The sequence below is a fragment of the Chrysochloris asiatica genome, unplaced genomic scaffold, assembly GCF_000296735.1.
Source record: "Chrysochloris asiatica unplaced genomic scaffold, ChrAsi1.0 scaffold00076, whole genome shotgun sequence".
NCBI lineage: Eukaryota > Metazoa > Chordata > Mammalia > Afrosoricida > Chrysochloridae > Chrysochloris > Chrysochloris asiatica.
Genome location: NW_006408594.1, coordinates 1,606,250 through 1,620,894, shown reverse-complemented (window position 1 = coordinate 1,620,894; position 14,645 = coordinate 1,606,250). Strand labels below are relative to the sequence as shown.

The window sequence follows — 14,645 nt, the reverse complement described above, 5'->3', positions numbered from 1 at the left end:
GGGGGGGGGCTGCCAGTGGTGGCATCTGTTTGTGTGCCTGTGTGTGCCGCCCCCACAGGCCTTCGTCACACGGTCTCCCTGGCTGCCTGGAGAGCTTTCTACAAAACATGAAAATGACGCTTGGGCTCACCCACGCACGAAATCCTCAGCCGGCCGCTCCCTGGCAGCCCCTCTCCCACGGCCTCGGCTGCTGCCCTGGCTCGCCTCCCTCTCTCACTTCTGCACATCCTCTCCTTGCCTCACCTGCTAGTTCTAGGTCTCTGCCACTTTCCTGTGGCTTCTCCTCCTCAGGGCTCAGGAAGAGTGTACAGTGTGTGGTGGTGTGAGTAACCGTGTGCAGGCAGGCGTGCGTGTGTGTGTCAGAGAGACAGAGCACAGGGGCTGAGCCTGTGCCCCAGACAAAGACGCTTTTACTCAATTACTCGTCAAGCAATGAGAGGCGCAAGCAGGGGCTTCACAACAGTGGGACAGGTTTTCAGGACATGTTGGAAAAGCCCTCATTTCCTGGGACAGTGGTTGACAGGTGGAGCTGGCAGCAGTGTGGGTTGTTGGGGGCTGGGGGAAGAATGGCACCCAGGGTCAAGCTGGGGCCATGGGCCCTGGCACCTTCCCCAGATGATGAGTTCTGTCTTTTGGGGTGGGGGTGAGTTGCAATTGAGCACAAGAAATACCGAGAAGAGACCCTGTGGATGTTTCTTGTGCAGATCTGGGAGGCTTCCTGGAGGAGGTAACCTGCCTCCACAAAGCTGCAGGGCTGGTTGAGCATGCGTGAGGGGGTGGATCTGTTTGGCCAGTCCCTGAGGAAGAGAATGAGGGCAGCGTTGAGGACTCCAGGGTTGCCTGTGAGTCTCTCTGCCTAACTGGTGCTGCTGGAAGTCAGAGAGGGTACGAACCAGGTTGAGTCATCCTGGGGTCTGTAGCATCCACACTGGCCTAACCAGTCGTGGACTTCAGGGCATCTGCATGGAGCCTTAAAGCATGCACAGGGTTTCCTGGGCAGAGAGAGGGAAGGGAATTCTAGCAGAAGGAACAGCATCAGCAGAACCTGGAGGCAGGGATGATGTAAGCCAGTGAGGTTGGACCTGGGTGCCTAATATGGCATCAGTGTCTGATGGAAGAGAACTAACATGCCCAGGAAGGAGAGTGGGTCATTCCTGCAGGCAAACGGACCAGGGAGGAAAATGCACAAATCACGCCCCGGGAGATATGGCCAGTGATGCCTGACTTGGTCAGAGCTTGGAGGCTGGGGAAACAGCGAGAGAAGGGCAGCTCTGGTGTGACCTTGGTTGTGTACCTCCACCCATTTGCTGTGTGACCCGAGGCACCTGGTGTCCCCTCCCTGACCCTTATCTTCTCATCTGTAGTTGAGGGCTTCTAACCCTGGCTTGAAGGACTCATGAGGGGGTCACAATACCCTCAATGAGGGGATCACAACCCCTGATGATGTGACTGCAATGCCCAGTCACCTGCCGGGGTCAGCCTGGGATGGCTTGGCCAGGTGGATGAGATCCAAGTGGATGTCTGCTCGCCACAGCTGTGTCTGCTGGGATCCTTCCTGCAGTCTAGGAGGTAGACAGAGACCCATGGCAAAGTTAGGATTCCTAGCCCCTTTCTTACCCTTTCCAGGCATTGCGTGAGTACCTGGAGACCCCCATGGCCCCATCCATAGCCTAGCCACACTTCCTACCATGCCCTTACTGGTCTCTCCCCACCTCTCTCTACAGGATGGTCGAATACTCCCTGGATCTTCAGAACATCAACCTGTCAGCCATCCGCACTGTGCGTGTCCTGAGGCCCCTCAAGGCAATCAACCGTGTGCCCAGTGAGTCTGCCCTGCTCTAGACCCTGACTGCTGACCCTCCCAGCTGACCTCTCATTGAGTCACTCAACAAAGACTGACCATCGCTTTCTAGCGCCTGTGCTGGGCTTGGGGGTGGGGGGCAGTGTTTCTCCGGTGGCCTGAATGGTGAGAGCCTGCTCTCACGGCCCAGGATTTTGGAAGAAGATGCTGGAGGGTAGCCCTGATGTCTCTGAGTCCCCAAAGGACTTGGGTTTCAGTCTGCTGGGGATTCTGGCTTTCTAGGGACAAAAGGCTCTTTGGGGGACAGTTCACAGGTTGTCATGGTGGGGACCTGGGAAAAGAAGTTGCTGAGCTTGAGAAGAAAGGATCATGGGACATTTCACTGGCGTGAGTCCACAGGTCCTGCACTTGTGCCAACTGACAGAGAAGTCTAGCTTCCCATCCAGCCACCAGCCATTGGCCCATCTCTCCCCTGCTCACCCCTCTACCTGTCACTCCTCCCTCTACCCACTCACCCATCCACCCATCTATCCACTAGCCTACCATCTCCAGGTACCCCCATCCATTCACTCCCCCATCCACTCATAGGTCCATTCACCCAGCCATCACCCATCCATCCATCCATCCATCCATCCATCCATCCATCCATCCACTCACCTAGTATCAAGAGAAGTTATAAACACAAGGCCTGGCATCTGCTCAGCCTTGTATGTTTCCAAAGCTTTTTCATCTTTCTTGATTTCCTTTGAACTTTACAATCACCCTATGAAGGAGGTAGAGCTATTCTCACTTTACAGATGGAAAAATCTGTCTTGATCCCATATCCTAACCTCCCTGCGTGACAGGGCATTTGAGCTGGGGAAGATCTAAGCATGGGTTGTTGTTGTTGTTGTTGTTAAGTGCCCTCAAGTTGATTTTGACTCATAGTGACCCTGTACAGTGTGTCCCAGGAGTGGCTGGTAAGTTTGAACTGCTGACCTTATGATTCAAACTGACCTTGTGGTTCAGTGCTTATCCTACAGCACCACGCCAGGGGTCCTAAGCGGGGGTGGGGGTAAGGGTGGGCAATTTGGGCACAGAGTGTATGTTTCTGACATAGGTGTGTGTGGGTGTGAAGGTCTAAGTGTGTCGATGTGGGACCACGTGTTGTGCACACGGGTGTGGACACGTGTCTCCTGCCCTGGTCCCCCTTCCTTCCCTCTCTTACTAGGTGAGGCCCTCATTAAGCCACTGCTTAGCTGTACAGGTCACTCTGAGTTGCCCGTGGTGCCAGCCTGCCTGGCAAGCAGAAGGCAAGCATCGACCCTGTGCCACCATCCCTGAGCTCCTGCAGGCTCAATTACAGAGGCTCATCAGTTGAAGAGACCAGCCGGGAGCTAAGGGGCCTCCTGCTGCTAATAGCATCACTGAGGGCCCAGTGCGACCTGCAGTTGGGGGTGGGCTTTCCGTGCCGAAGCCTGATTCCCACTCTCAACTAACAAATGTCACCCCCTCTCAGAGCCAGGGTCCCTTTGGGACCCAAAATAGAGCCAATGGCCGTCCCTACCCCATCCGTGTTTTAGAGACTTCCGCCTGGAAAGAGGCCTTAAGACGGGCTTATGAATAATGTAGTTACTAATAGGAGCATTATGCTGTCAGGGCAGGTGGAGCCTCTCATTTTACAGGAGGGGCAGCTTTGTCCACAGTTTGGGAAGGGCTAACTTGGGGGAGGGCACTAGTTCTTAGAAGAGCTCCCTAGATAGGTTTGGATTGTTGCCCCCATTTTCCTTAGAAAAAATTCCCCAAAACATTCAAAGTCATTTATCATGACAGCATCTGTGTTAGAAATCCTTCAACAATAGCGTGTAGTTTACAGTTTTGCCACTAGATGGCAAGATAGAGAGTTGATAACAGGCAAAGTCCAATCATGGGATTATTAATTGCAAAACTGTGGGCGGGAGGGTGGCTACCTGCATTTAGAAGTACATGGAGAAAGGTTAGTGACTGGGGTCTTAACAGCTTGTGCACTGTAGGTCTCTCTCCGCCTGGAGTAAAGAGCAGTAAAGAGGCATGGGAAGAAATAGTCCAAAGGATTAAGGGATCACTTGAACTTCAGCCTCCAGGACCCTGAGACAAGAACTAGGTAGTGCCCGACTATCACTGCCAACCCCTCCGAAATGGATCACAACAGGAGATTCTGGATAGAGTGGGAGAAAAATGTGGAACAAAACTCAAAAACATGAAAAAGACCGGGTTTATTGGTCGAACAGAGACTGGCGGAACCCCCAAGAATCTAGCCCATTAGTCACTATTCAAGTCTGGAACTGAACTCACCCATCCTCTTCCCACTCATCCTCCCCAAACAATAGACAGGCCTATCAGGGACTTTCAGTGTGGCACTGTAGGATCAGCATTGGACTTCGAACCACAAGGTTGGCAGTTCAAATCCGCCCTCTATGTCTCGGGAACACTATACCAGATCACTGTGAGTCAGAATCGACTCAACAGCACTTAACAACAATCAGGTAAGGAGGTAGCACTCTTTAGATCAATCAATCACGCGAGATCAAAAGAGCAGCACTTAGTGCAAGAACAAAGTGCAAAAACCAGGAAGGCTTAGGAAAGAAGGAGGACCGGAAACAGGAAACTCAGGGAGGAAGTGGGATGAGTGATGATGTTACACTGTAGGGATTGCAGTCAATGATGTGAAACAAAATACGTATGAATTGTTGAACGGACAACTGATTTGCTATGTAAACCTTCTCCCAATTCAAAATAAGAAGCAAAAATAAAAGAGAAGGCAGTAAAGTCTCAGCACGATTCATTAGAAAGACGCAGTTGGGTTGTCAGTGGCACAAGTTCTGGTCTCAGCTCTCAGGAGCTTTCTGTGTGATCTCAAAAGTTCCTTGGCATCTCTGGACCTCCGTTTTCCCACAGAGCAGAGGGGGGCTGCATTCGATCTTTGGTCCTTGGGGGGGGTCCTGGGAGTCAGGGTGCTTATTAAAGAACCCCACAGAAACATGGCTTTCATTCCCCCCTGGCCGGTCAACCTTTGAGTTGAAGGAGAAGACTGGGGAAGAAAGAAAAAATCACAAGACTGGAAGTTCCAGGTTCTGCTTCTTTACTGTGTGGTCTTTCATTAGTTACTGCCCCCCTCTCTGGGCCTCAGTAAGATGGGGCTAGATTATCTCCCAATGTGTCCATTCCTGATACCAGCCAACAACAGGCCTCACTATCCTATACACCCCCTAAGCTATGGCAGACCCCTCCCAAAGTCCTCTGAGTCATTTGACTATGAAAAGTACTTTTATTTCTCCAGTAAGAAACTAGGGCAGTTACTGCCAAGGCCTGAGCCAGCTAAGCCCCACTTACCTTAGATCAAGCCTCTGGAATACCTGGTCCACATTTGTGCTTAGTCACCGCACACACCCAACCCCGGCTGTGAAAGCAGGTGGGAGGCGGACTCTGCAGCTGAGCCTGGCCTGGACCACTCCCTGTCTCCAGAGCCCCTCCTGTTCACCATCCCGGTTTCAGCAGTAACCCATCTCCATGCAGGGGTCCCTGGGTGGGCCTGGGGGGTGGGCATACAGCGAGGTGAAGGAGGCACAGAAAGGGAGGTAAACTGTCCGTTAACCCAACCTGCTCGTTTGACAGGAAGGACAGCTTGGTCCTCAGGTGCCACGTCCCTGCCAGGCTCACCAGGGCATGAGTGACTTGTAGGAACACAGGCTGTGTGGTAGGTCATTGTCAGACCCCAGATATAGGATGGAGACTAGAAGCCATCTGTACTTTCATTTCCCTGTTTCTGAAAAGGGGTTTGTAATACCTGCTTCCATACAGTTTTTTTTTTTATAATTAATATTTTGTTAATTATGTGATACTTTACATGGGAGAACATTAGCTTTACATTCACCCTATTGTATATCATTTCATTGCCATGGTTACAATCCCCTCCATGCATCATCAACCAACTGGAGGGTATACCCCATAAGCCTGCCCCTCAGTCGCCAGCACACAGCCCCTCTCCTTCCCAGACTCCAGAGTCCCCAGTCGCTCCATCTCTCTACATCATTGCCTCTGCCTCCATCTCTGGCATCACTGTTTCTCTGGGTAAGGTCCTGCTTTCCGCTCTTTTCCCTTGATGGTCCCAGGAACCTCCACTCCTGGACTGCAAAGTCAATCACTCCCCTCCTTTTGCTAAAAAAGGTCTACCTTTACATTTACAACCCTCACAGTTAGTCCAGATACCAGTTATTCACTAGTGTACACATGTCCTTTCATCAGCCCTGCCTAGACAGATTGGAAACCACTCAGTGGCGATTCTACCTTCCCACGCACCCTCTCGATCTAGGCTCCCTCTTGAAAGCTTGTAAGCCAGTCACTTTCTTGCCTTTGTAGCCCCCCCCTCCCCCGTTTTGGGTAGCCAGTGTCCAAGTTGCCCATCCCTGTCTGCTCTGTGTATGGAGGAGGTGGGAATGATCCTCGCTGTAAAGATTTATTCCCTCTTTTGAGCTACTGCATCCATTGGTGTAGGTCAAATTCCTCAAATTGTATCAGATTACTCTTTTTTCCCTCTTCTTTCTTCTTCTAGTTGAGTTCTGATCATCCAGTCACTGAAGCCAGGATAAGTGGGTATTATTTGCAAGTATGGGTGTTCTTATGCATATACCCTCTCTTCTTATCAGCTGGATGCTTCACTCTCCACTCTAGTCCTCTGTGGCTATGTCACTGACTCTGGGCCCAAGAGTTCCCAGGTCTTGCCACACTGCTGGCCAACCAGGTCTCCACCTGGGTTCACAGAGTCTATTGAACGTGGTAAGACTTAGCTCACAGCTTCGTTGCTCTTTTTCCCTTACTTCCCTCCATATAGTTATATAAAGATGAAATGCCATATAGAGAGTTTAGCATTGGAGACCTCTTCTCGGAGGGTTTGGAAGACATTCACCCAGTGTACAGGGTGCTGGGGAGGGAGTTCCTGGTAGAGGGCGGAACTCGTGTGTCCACAGGTAAAGTGGGGGAGACTATCCAGGGGAGCAGTGACTGCAGAGGAGCTGCACGTCAGAGAAAGGCAGGAACAGAGCTTTTAATACCCTCTAGCTCTGGCAGCATAGAGGTTATGAATCGGGCTGCTAACCTCAGGGTCAGCAGTTCGAAACTACCAGGTGTTTCGTGGGAGAAAGATGAGGTGTTCTGTTCCCACAAAGATTTACAGCCTCAGAAACCCTGTACAGGGTCACTATGAGTCAGAATCGACTCCATGGCATATAACCACCATCACTAGGGATTTAATAATAATGATAAATGGCTAAAATTTATCAAGTGCTTACTACCAGCACATCACTGAACTTCTCATGGGCCACAGCCTTTCATCTTTGTACAGCTGTGAGATCTTAGTTAAGGGGCAGTGTGCAAGACTGCCTTTACTTCTGACACAAGTTGCAACATCAGAGATCCACAAGATCACCCTCAGATTCAATACTTTTCTCAAAGGACTCCCAGAGCTCACAGAAAGCTGTTTGACTCATGGTTACAGTTCATTGCGGTGAAAGGAGACAGAATCTAGGAAAGTTTCAGATGTGGAGCTTCCAGGAAAGCGTTACTTTCTCTACACGTGTGGAGTATTGCCAACCGTGGAAGCTCACTTGAACCTCAGTGTCCGATCTTTACTGGGGTTCCATCATTCAGAGATGGATGACTGCCCATGTAGATACGTTGGATTGTTCATGTCTCTAGACCCTCCATGTGTTCTAAAGCTCTTATCCTAAGTCATGTTGTTACTATCAGACATGACCTAAGGTCCCACTGCCAATAAAATCACTCCTGTCATATAATAACATTCCCAAGCATTAAAGATGACCTCCCAAAACCTGAGGGCAAAAGTTCTCTTTGGACAAGGTTAACTTCTTTGCCGTACAGTGTCATGCTTTATGGATGAGGAAACTGAGCAGAAAAGAGGTTGTGTAATCTGTTCAAGGCCATGGGATAGGATTTGAACCTGTGCTTATATGACCCTTGTTGTTAAGTGCCATTGACTTGGTTCCGACCCATAGCGACCCTGTACAGGGTTTCCGAGGGTGTAAATCTTTACGGGAGTAGAAAGCCTCATCTTTCTTCCACGGAGTGGCTGGTAGTTTCAAACCGCTGACCTTAAGGTTCACAGCCCGATTCGTAACCACTACGCTACCAGAGCTCCTTATATGACCCTTAGGTGGTACAGGTGGTACAAATGGTTAATGTGCTCAGCTGCTAACTGAAAAGTCAGAGCTTCAGCCCATCCAGAGGTGTCTCAGAATAAAGGCCTGGTGGCCTGCTTCTGGAGCACAGGTCTAATCTGACACACACTGGGCCGCCATGAATTGGGAGAGACTCAATAGCATCTGATTTAGATGCGTTTTTGCTCCATTTCACAATCTCCTTCCTCTCCTTTTGGGGTCTCTGAGTGGCACATATGGTTAAATGTTTGACTGTTTGCCACAAGGTTGGTGGTTTGAGCCCACTCAGAGATGCCTCAGAAGACAAGCCTGGCAATCTCCTCAAAGCCTTGAAAATTCAATGAAACATTTCTCTGAACACAAGAAGTTGTCATGGGGCAAAATCTACTCAGTGGCAAAGAGAGTTTCTACTCCATTTCCCTCCCTCCTTCCTCTTCTTTTAGATTGTAGGCACCCTCAGCCTTGCACCCCATCTTCAGGGTATCAGGAAAATCCCTGCTCACAGCCAAGGTCAAGGCAGAATGGCTGAGGATTGAAGCCACACCCTCCTTGCCTTGATGTGATCCAATCCTTCGCGTACTTGTTGCTGACCACAGGTGCAGAAGCCTCATGTGTTGCGGTCCTTGCAGGATGACAGGGATGGTGCCGTGGTTAATTCAGAGGTTAGTTCAGTCCGTGCCAGGACTCAAAGCTTGGCTCTACCATTGGTTGGTTAGCTGTGAAGCCCTGAGAGAGATTCTTCTCTTGCTCCAGTTTCCTTATCTGGACAGTGGGGTGACAAACAGCCCTCCGTGCATGTTAATCCAAGTGCAAAGTCCAGTGTCAGGTGCCCAGATGTCTCACAAGTCCAGTATCAGACTAGACTCCTAGTGTGAAGAGTGGATAGACCAGGCTTGAGCCTGGCCCTACTGTGTGCTAACCTTGGCCAAGGACTCTGCTCTCGAGCCTCAGTTTTGTCATCCATAAAAGGAGACTCTCATCGTCACTTTTAGCACAGGTGTCCTTGACCCAAGCCATGATATTTTCAATAGTCTCATATGCATGGGAAAGTAGGACAATGAATAGAGAAGACTGGGGAAGAATTGATGCATTTGAATGATGGTGTTGGTGAAGAATAGTGAATATACCATAAACTGTCAGAAGAATGAACACGTCTATCTTGGAGAAAGAACCTTCAGAATGGCCCTTAGAAAGCAGGATGGTGAGACTTCATCTCATGTACTTTGGAAATAACGATCAGAAGGGACCAGTCCCTGGAGAGGGACCTCAGGCTTGATAAGCAGAGGGTCATTGAAGAAGAGGAAGACCTTCAATGAGATGAACAGTGGATGAGGCAAGAAGAGGCAGTGTCTTCTGTTGTATGTGGAGTTGCTATGAATCAACAGTGACTCTATAGCATCTAACAAGAACCACAACCCTTCCTCGTTTGTCTTTGGAAGTCCTTCTTTAGATGCTTGCTCCTGCCCCGTGGGGAGATGGGATATGAGTATGGGAGTCCCCACATCTGCCAGTCCTGAACCTTGGTATCAGCCTCTTGCTCAGCACCATGGAGACTCTTAGGATGGGCAAACCTCAGAATTCCAGGATTTTAATGTTGGAAAAGGACCCTTTGGTGTTGTTGTGAAGTGCTGTCGAGTCAGTTCTGACTCATATTGACTCTGTATGGGGGTCCTGAGGAACAGCTGATGGGTTTGAACTGCCGACCTTGTGGTTCACAGTCTAGTGCTGATCCTACAGCACCACACCAGGAGTCCTTAGACTCTTCATTTTTGAATGAGAGGCAGAGGCCCCCCTGGTTTTGGGGACACAGGCTATTTTATCATTAGACTGGGAAACCCATGGACTTTGGTGGCCCTCTACCCATGACTTTTGCTGCCCAGGTCTACACCAAACCTGGGGCTTGACCTGCTCAGAACAGATGAGGAAGCTAGGGCTCCTTCTTGAAGGAGGTAGGGGTCTTGGGGTGCGAGGGATGCTGGGAGACACCCCTTGAATTGAGTTGGTGTGGAAAATGCACATTTTTTTTAGAGCGTGTTTATTTGGGACTTGGGGCAGCCAGGACAGGTTATGAGGGGGTTAAATCCCTTGTAGGTCACCCCTTGGACTGTGTCTGTCCCTGGCACCCATCGCAGACTCTTAGGTTGCCCTGAAGGCAGAAGGACCCAGGGGCCTCTCTAGGGAAGGAGGAGAGGAAAAGAAGGAGTGGGGAGGGGAGATGGCACCTAGGGACTCTTCCTTCCCGGGAGAGCTGTGGGTGGTGTTGGTTGGAGAACATCTGGTCAGAACATCTGGTGAGAACTTAGGAACAGAGGAGAACTGTGTGGGGGTGGGCAGGGCAAGGGCAGATCCTGATCAAGGGAGGGGGACATGCATGTTTGCTCATCATACATCCAAAGTAGCGGCCACTGATGGTCATGGAGGGTCAGATGCAGTCAGTGCCCCAGAGAGAGACGCAGCCAGGCATGCCAGGCCAATGGGCCCCCCACTCTAATGGGGGCAGAAGGACAGGGTGTACCCAGAAAAGGGGTTGGTGGACATCTGAAGACTGACTGAGGAAAAGTTTGAATGGCAAACAGTTCATTAGCCAGGACTGGGGGAGTGGAGGGCACAGACCGGCTGGGGAGTGTGGGGGACCCACGGGGTTCCTGGCCTGAGGATACAGGTGTGCTCCTTGGCTGGGCTTCGTGTGTGTGTGTTTCAGGGGTGGGAGCTGCCCTGTGACCCTGGCATCAGGGCTTGTGCTGCCTGGCCCCGCCCTGGTGCCCACTGGGCCTCTGATTAGTTGGCAGTGGCAGCAGCAGAAACAGCAGCCGGCCTCTTCCAGCCGCTCAGTGCCCTCCGCTGACCTGGCCAGACCAGAGAGAGCGGGGTCTCCGGGTAACCTGACCACAGCCTCGGTCCCCTTGCCTTTGGCCTGGTTCTTTCTCCTGACTACAGGCTGTGCTCTTGGCAGACACTGGCCAGTGTCCACTTGAGCAGGCCTGGCAGAATGGCCCTGCTAATCTGGGCTGATGGTTCCTGTCTGCAGCGAGCAGCCTGAACCTCGAAGAGATATGCCCGTCAGGAAATACGTCCCCTTCTTCCTATGTCTCCTTCAGGTGCCCCCTGCCACCTTGTGCCATCTCCTGCCTGGCTGTGCTGAGGTTCCCTGAGGGCAGAGACTTGAGTCCAGCGGCCCTGGCCTGTGAGGGCAGAGGTCAGGCAGCTCCAGAATCCAGCTGTTGACATCTGGACTGACCACCAGCATCATCTAGATGACCACGATCACCTCCTCATGGTCTCCTTGCTCTCCTCTGCCCTTCATATTCTCCACCCAGCAGCTGGGTGGACCTTTGAAAGCCTTTGTCAGATCTCATCTCTCCTCTGCTCTATCGGACACTAGCCAGCTTCTACCAGGAGGAGGGGACCAGGCCAGGGTCAGGGGCCAGGAGCTGTGTTGGAACACCCTTTGGTCTGGAAGATCAGCAGGAAGAGATCATCTGCTTCTCCCATGGAACTTGGCGGAGAAACTGAAGCTTTTACGGTGGTCTGCAAGGCCTACCGTGCTCTATGTGTCCTCACACCTTGGCTCACCTTCCTCCAGTCATCGCAGCCCCTCGCTTGTTCACTTGTCCTTGACTGTGCTCCCTCATTGGGCTTCTGCATTGGCTGTGTCCGTGGCCAGGAGTGCTCCTTCTGGAATTTGCACACAACTGCCACCTTGCTAGTGAGGCTTCTCCTGCCTCCTGCCCACCAACATCCCCCAGCCTGACTCCTAGCCCCGACCAGGTGGTCCCCACCCCCTTGACCCTAGTCTTTTGGTTATGCTCATTGTTTTTGTCTGTCTTCCTCTGTTGTCATTAAGTGCTGGCAAGTCACTCATAATGACTCTATGTACAATGTTGTTGTTAAGTATCTTCAAGTCAGTTCAGTCCCATAGCGACCCTGTGTAGGGTTTCCTAGGAGCAGCTGGTGAACTTGAACTGCCGACCTTGCAGTTCAAACGGACTTTTCAGTCGAGCACATTAACCCACAGCACCACACCAGGACTCTCTATGTAAAATGTTGTTGTTGTTATGTGCCATGGAGTTGGTTCTGACTCATTGTGACCCTGTACAGAGTTTCTGAGGCTGTAAATTTTTACAGGAGCAGAAAGCCTCATCTTTCTCCAGCGAAACAGCTGGTGGTTTTGAACTGCTGACCCTGAGGGTAGCAGCCCAATTCACAACCACTACGCTACCAGAGCACATGCTGCACAGTCCTGCATGAGCCTCATAAAGGTTGCTGTGTTTGAGCCCAGTGTTATAGCCACTGTTAATCCATCTCTTGAGGGCCTTCTTCCTTTTTCCTGATGCTCTCCTTTACCAAGCATGATGTCCTTTTCCATGGACTAATCCTTCCTGATCATATGTCCACAGGACATGAGAGGACGTCTCAGCATCCTCCCTTCTAAGGAACATTCTGAGTGTACTTCTTCCAAGGACAGATTTGTTTGTTCTTCTGGCAGACCAGAGTATTGTCAATATTCTTCACCAAGTCCAGAGTTCAAAAGCATCAAATCTTTGTTTTTTTTTTTATTCTTCCTTATTCATTGTCCAGATTTCACATGCGTAAGAGATGATTGAAAATATCATGGTTTGGGTTAGGGGCACTTCAGTCCTCAAAGTGACATTTTTCCTTTTTAAATCACTTTAAAGAGGTCTTTTGCAGCAGATTTGCCCATTGCAATATATCCTTAGTTTTCTCGACTGCTATTTCCACAGGCATTGATTATGGATCCAAGTAAATGAAATCCTTGCCAACTTCACTCTTTTCTCAATGTATCATGATGTAAGGATTTCTGTTTTCCTTATGCTGAGTTGAATTCATACTGGAAGCTGGAGTCTTTGATCTTTATCGATAAGTGCTTCAAATCCTCTTAGCTTTCAGCAAGCAAAGTTCTGTCATCTGCAGATTAAAGGTTGTTAGTGAACCTTTTCCCAATCCTGATGTTTCTTCTTCCTATAACCCATAGCTTCTTGAATTATTTACTCAGCATGCAGACTGAATAAATATGGTAAAAGTATACAACCCTGATGCACACTTTTTTCCTGATTTTAAACCATTTAGTATCCCCTTATTCTTTTGGAATAACTGTCTCTTGGGTCTCCCTTTGCTCCTACCAAGAATGTTAGCGCCACAAGGGCAGGCAATTTTGTTATTACTTTGAACTGATGTCTTCTAGAGAAGCAGTGTGTGGTATAGTTGGTCCTCAATAGTTGCTGAATAAATCTACCCATCTATTCATCCATTCCCTCACCCATCCTGCACTCTCTCTCCATCCCTCTCAGTCTGGCTGGCATTTCTTGCTTTGGGAAGTGGATCGGGATCTGTAGCCAGGGTCGCACAGCAATGATGGGAAGATTCTTTTTTGCAGAGGGTGGAGGAGGTATTGTAGACACAGGCCAAGAGTGCTCAAGGGGGTGGGGGGTTGGGATGCTGGCGGCGTCTGCTAATCTGACTGTAGTAGCAGGTGCAGGTGTGATGTGTGTGGTGGACAGAGAGAGGTGAGGTGGGCAAGACAGGCTGGGGCCAGACTGTGGGGCCTGTGAGCTGGGGAGGGCAGGGGGTGGGATAAGATTTGCAATGTTCCTGTTGGGAAGAAGGTCTACAGGAGGTTTCTGGCCTCAGGGGCTCTCTGGTCGGAACTCTTCTCACTGCATGGCACTTCTGAGAGTTGGCTGGACAGGCGGTAGCATCTCCTCCTATAGATGAGGCCACTGGGACCCAGAGGAGACAGGTTCTTCTCATGACTTCCAGCATATCAGAGATCCTCCCTGTAGCTTACTGCTCTGGGTCCTCACAGGCGCGGGGGCTGCATTATTGCCTAGCAGGATCCTCTTCCACTTCTTAGCAGTGGGGGGAGGGCATGGTGGGAAGGGTCCTCAGCCATACTCATGGTATCCCCTGCAGCTGGCCCCAGGCTGAATACCTGACAAGTCACTAGGAAAGTTGTAGTTGTTGTTAGGTGCCATTGAGTTGGTACCGACCAATAGCGACCTTATGCACAGCAGAATGAAACACTGCCCAATCCTAAGCCAAACTCACTGCTGTTTCCACGCTTGAGTCTATCGATGCTGCCACTTGGCCTTATCCATCTCGTTGGGGGTCTCCCTGTTATTCTCTGACCCTCCAACTTACCAAACATGATATCCTTCTTCAACGACTGGTCCCTTCTGACAATATGTCCAAATATGAGAAACAAAGTTTGGCCTTCTTGGCTGCACTTCTTCCAAAATGAATCTATTGGTTCTTTTGTCAGCCCATGGCACCTTCAATATTTTCCTCCAACACCATAACTCAAAAGCATCAATTCTACGGTCTTCCTTATTCACTGTCTAGCTTTCACATGCATATGAAGTTATTGGAAATACCATGGGTCAGGCACACCTTAGCCCTCAAACTGACACCTGTGCTCTTCAACACTTTTAAAAGGTCTTGTGCTGCAGATTTGCCTAATGCAATACGTCATCTGATCTCTTGACTGCTGCTTCCGTGAGTGTTGATAGTTGATCCAAGAAAAATGAAGTCCCCGACAACTTCAGTCTTTTCTCTGTTGATAAGAATATTATTTATTGGTCATGTGGTTTATTTTTTATTTTCTTGACATTGAGATGTAATCCATGCTGAAGGCT

The 14,645-nt window shown here is 50.1% G+C and overlaps 1 protein-coding gene across 1 annotated transcript in view; it reads left to right on the top strand.

Moving 5' to 3' along the window:
* The window catches only part of CACNA1I (calcium channel, voltage-dependent, T type, alpha 1I subunit), a 157,193-nt gene that overhangs the window by 55,203 nt on the left and 87,345 nt on the right, over positions 1-14,645 (top strand). The window contains exon 4 of the mRNA XM_006865169.1: positions 1,725-1,822. Within this exon, the coding sequence (XP_006865231.1) occupies positions 1,725-1,822 (98 nt within the window). The remainder of the gene's footprint in view (positions 1-1,724; positions 1,823-14,645) is intronic.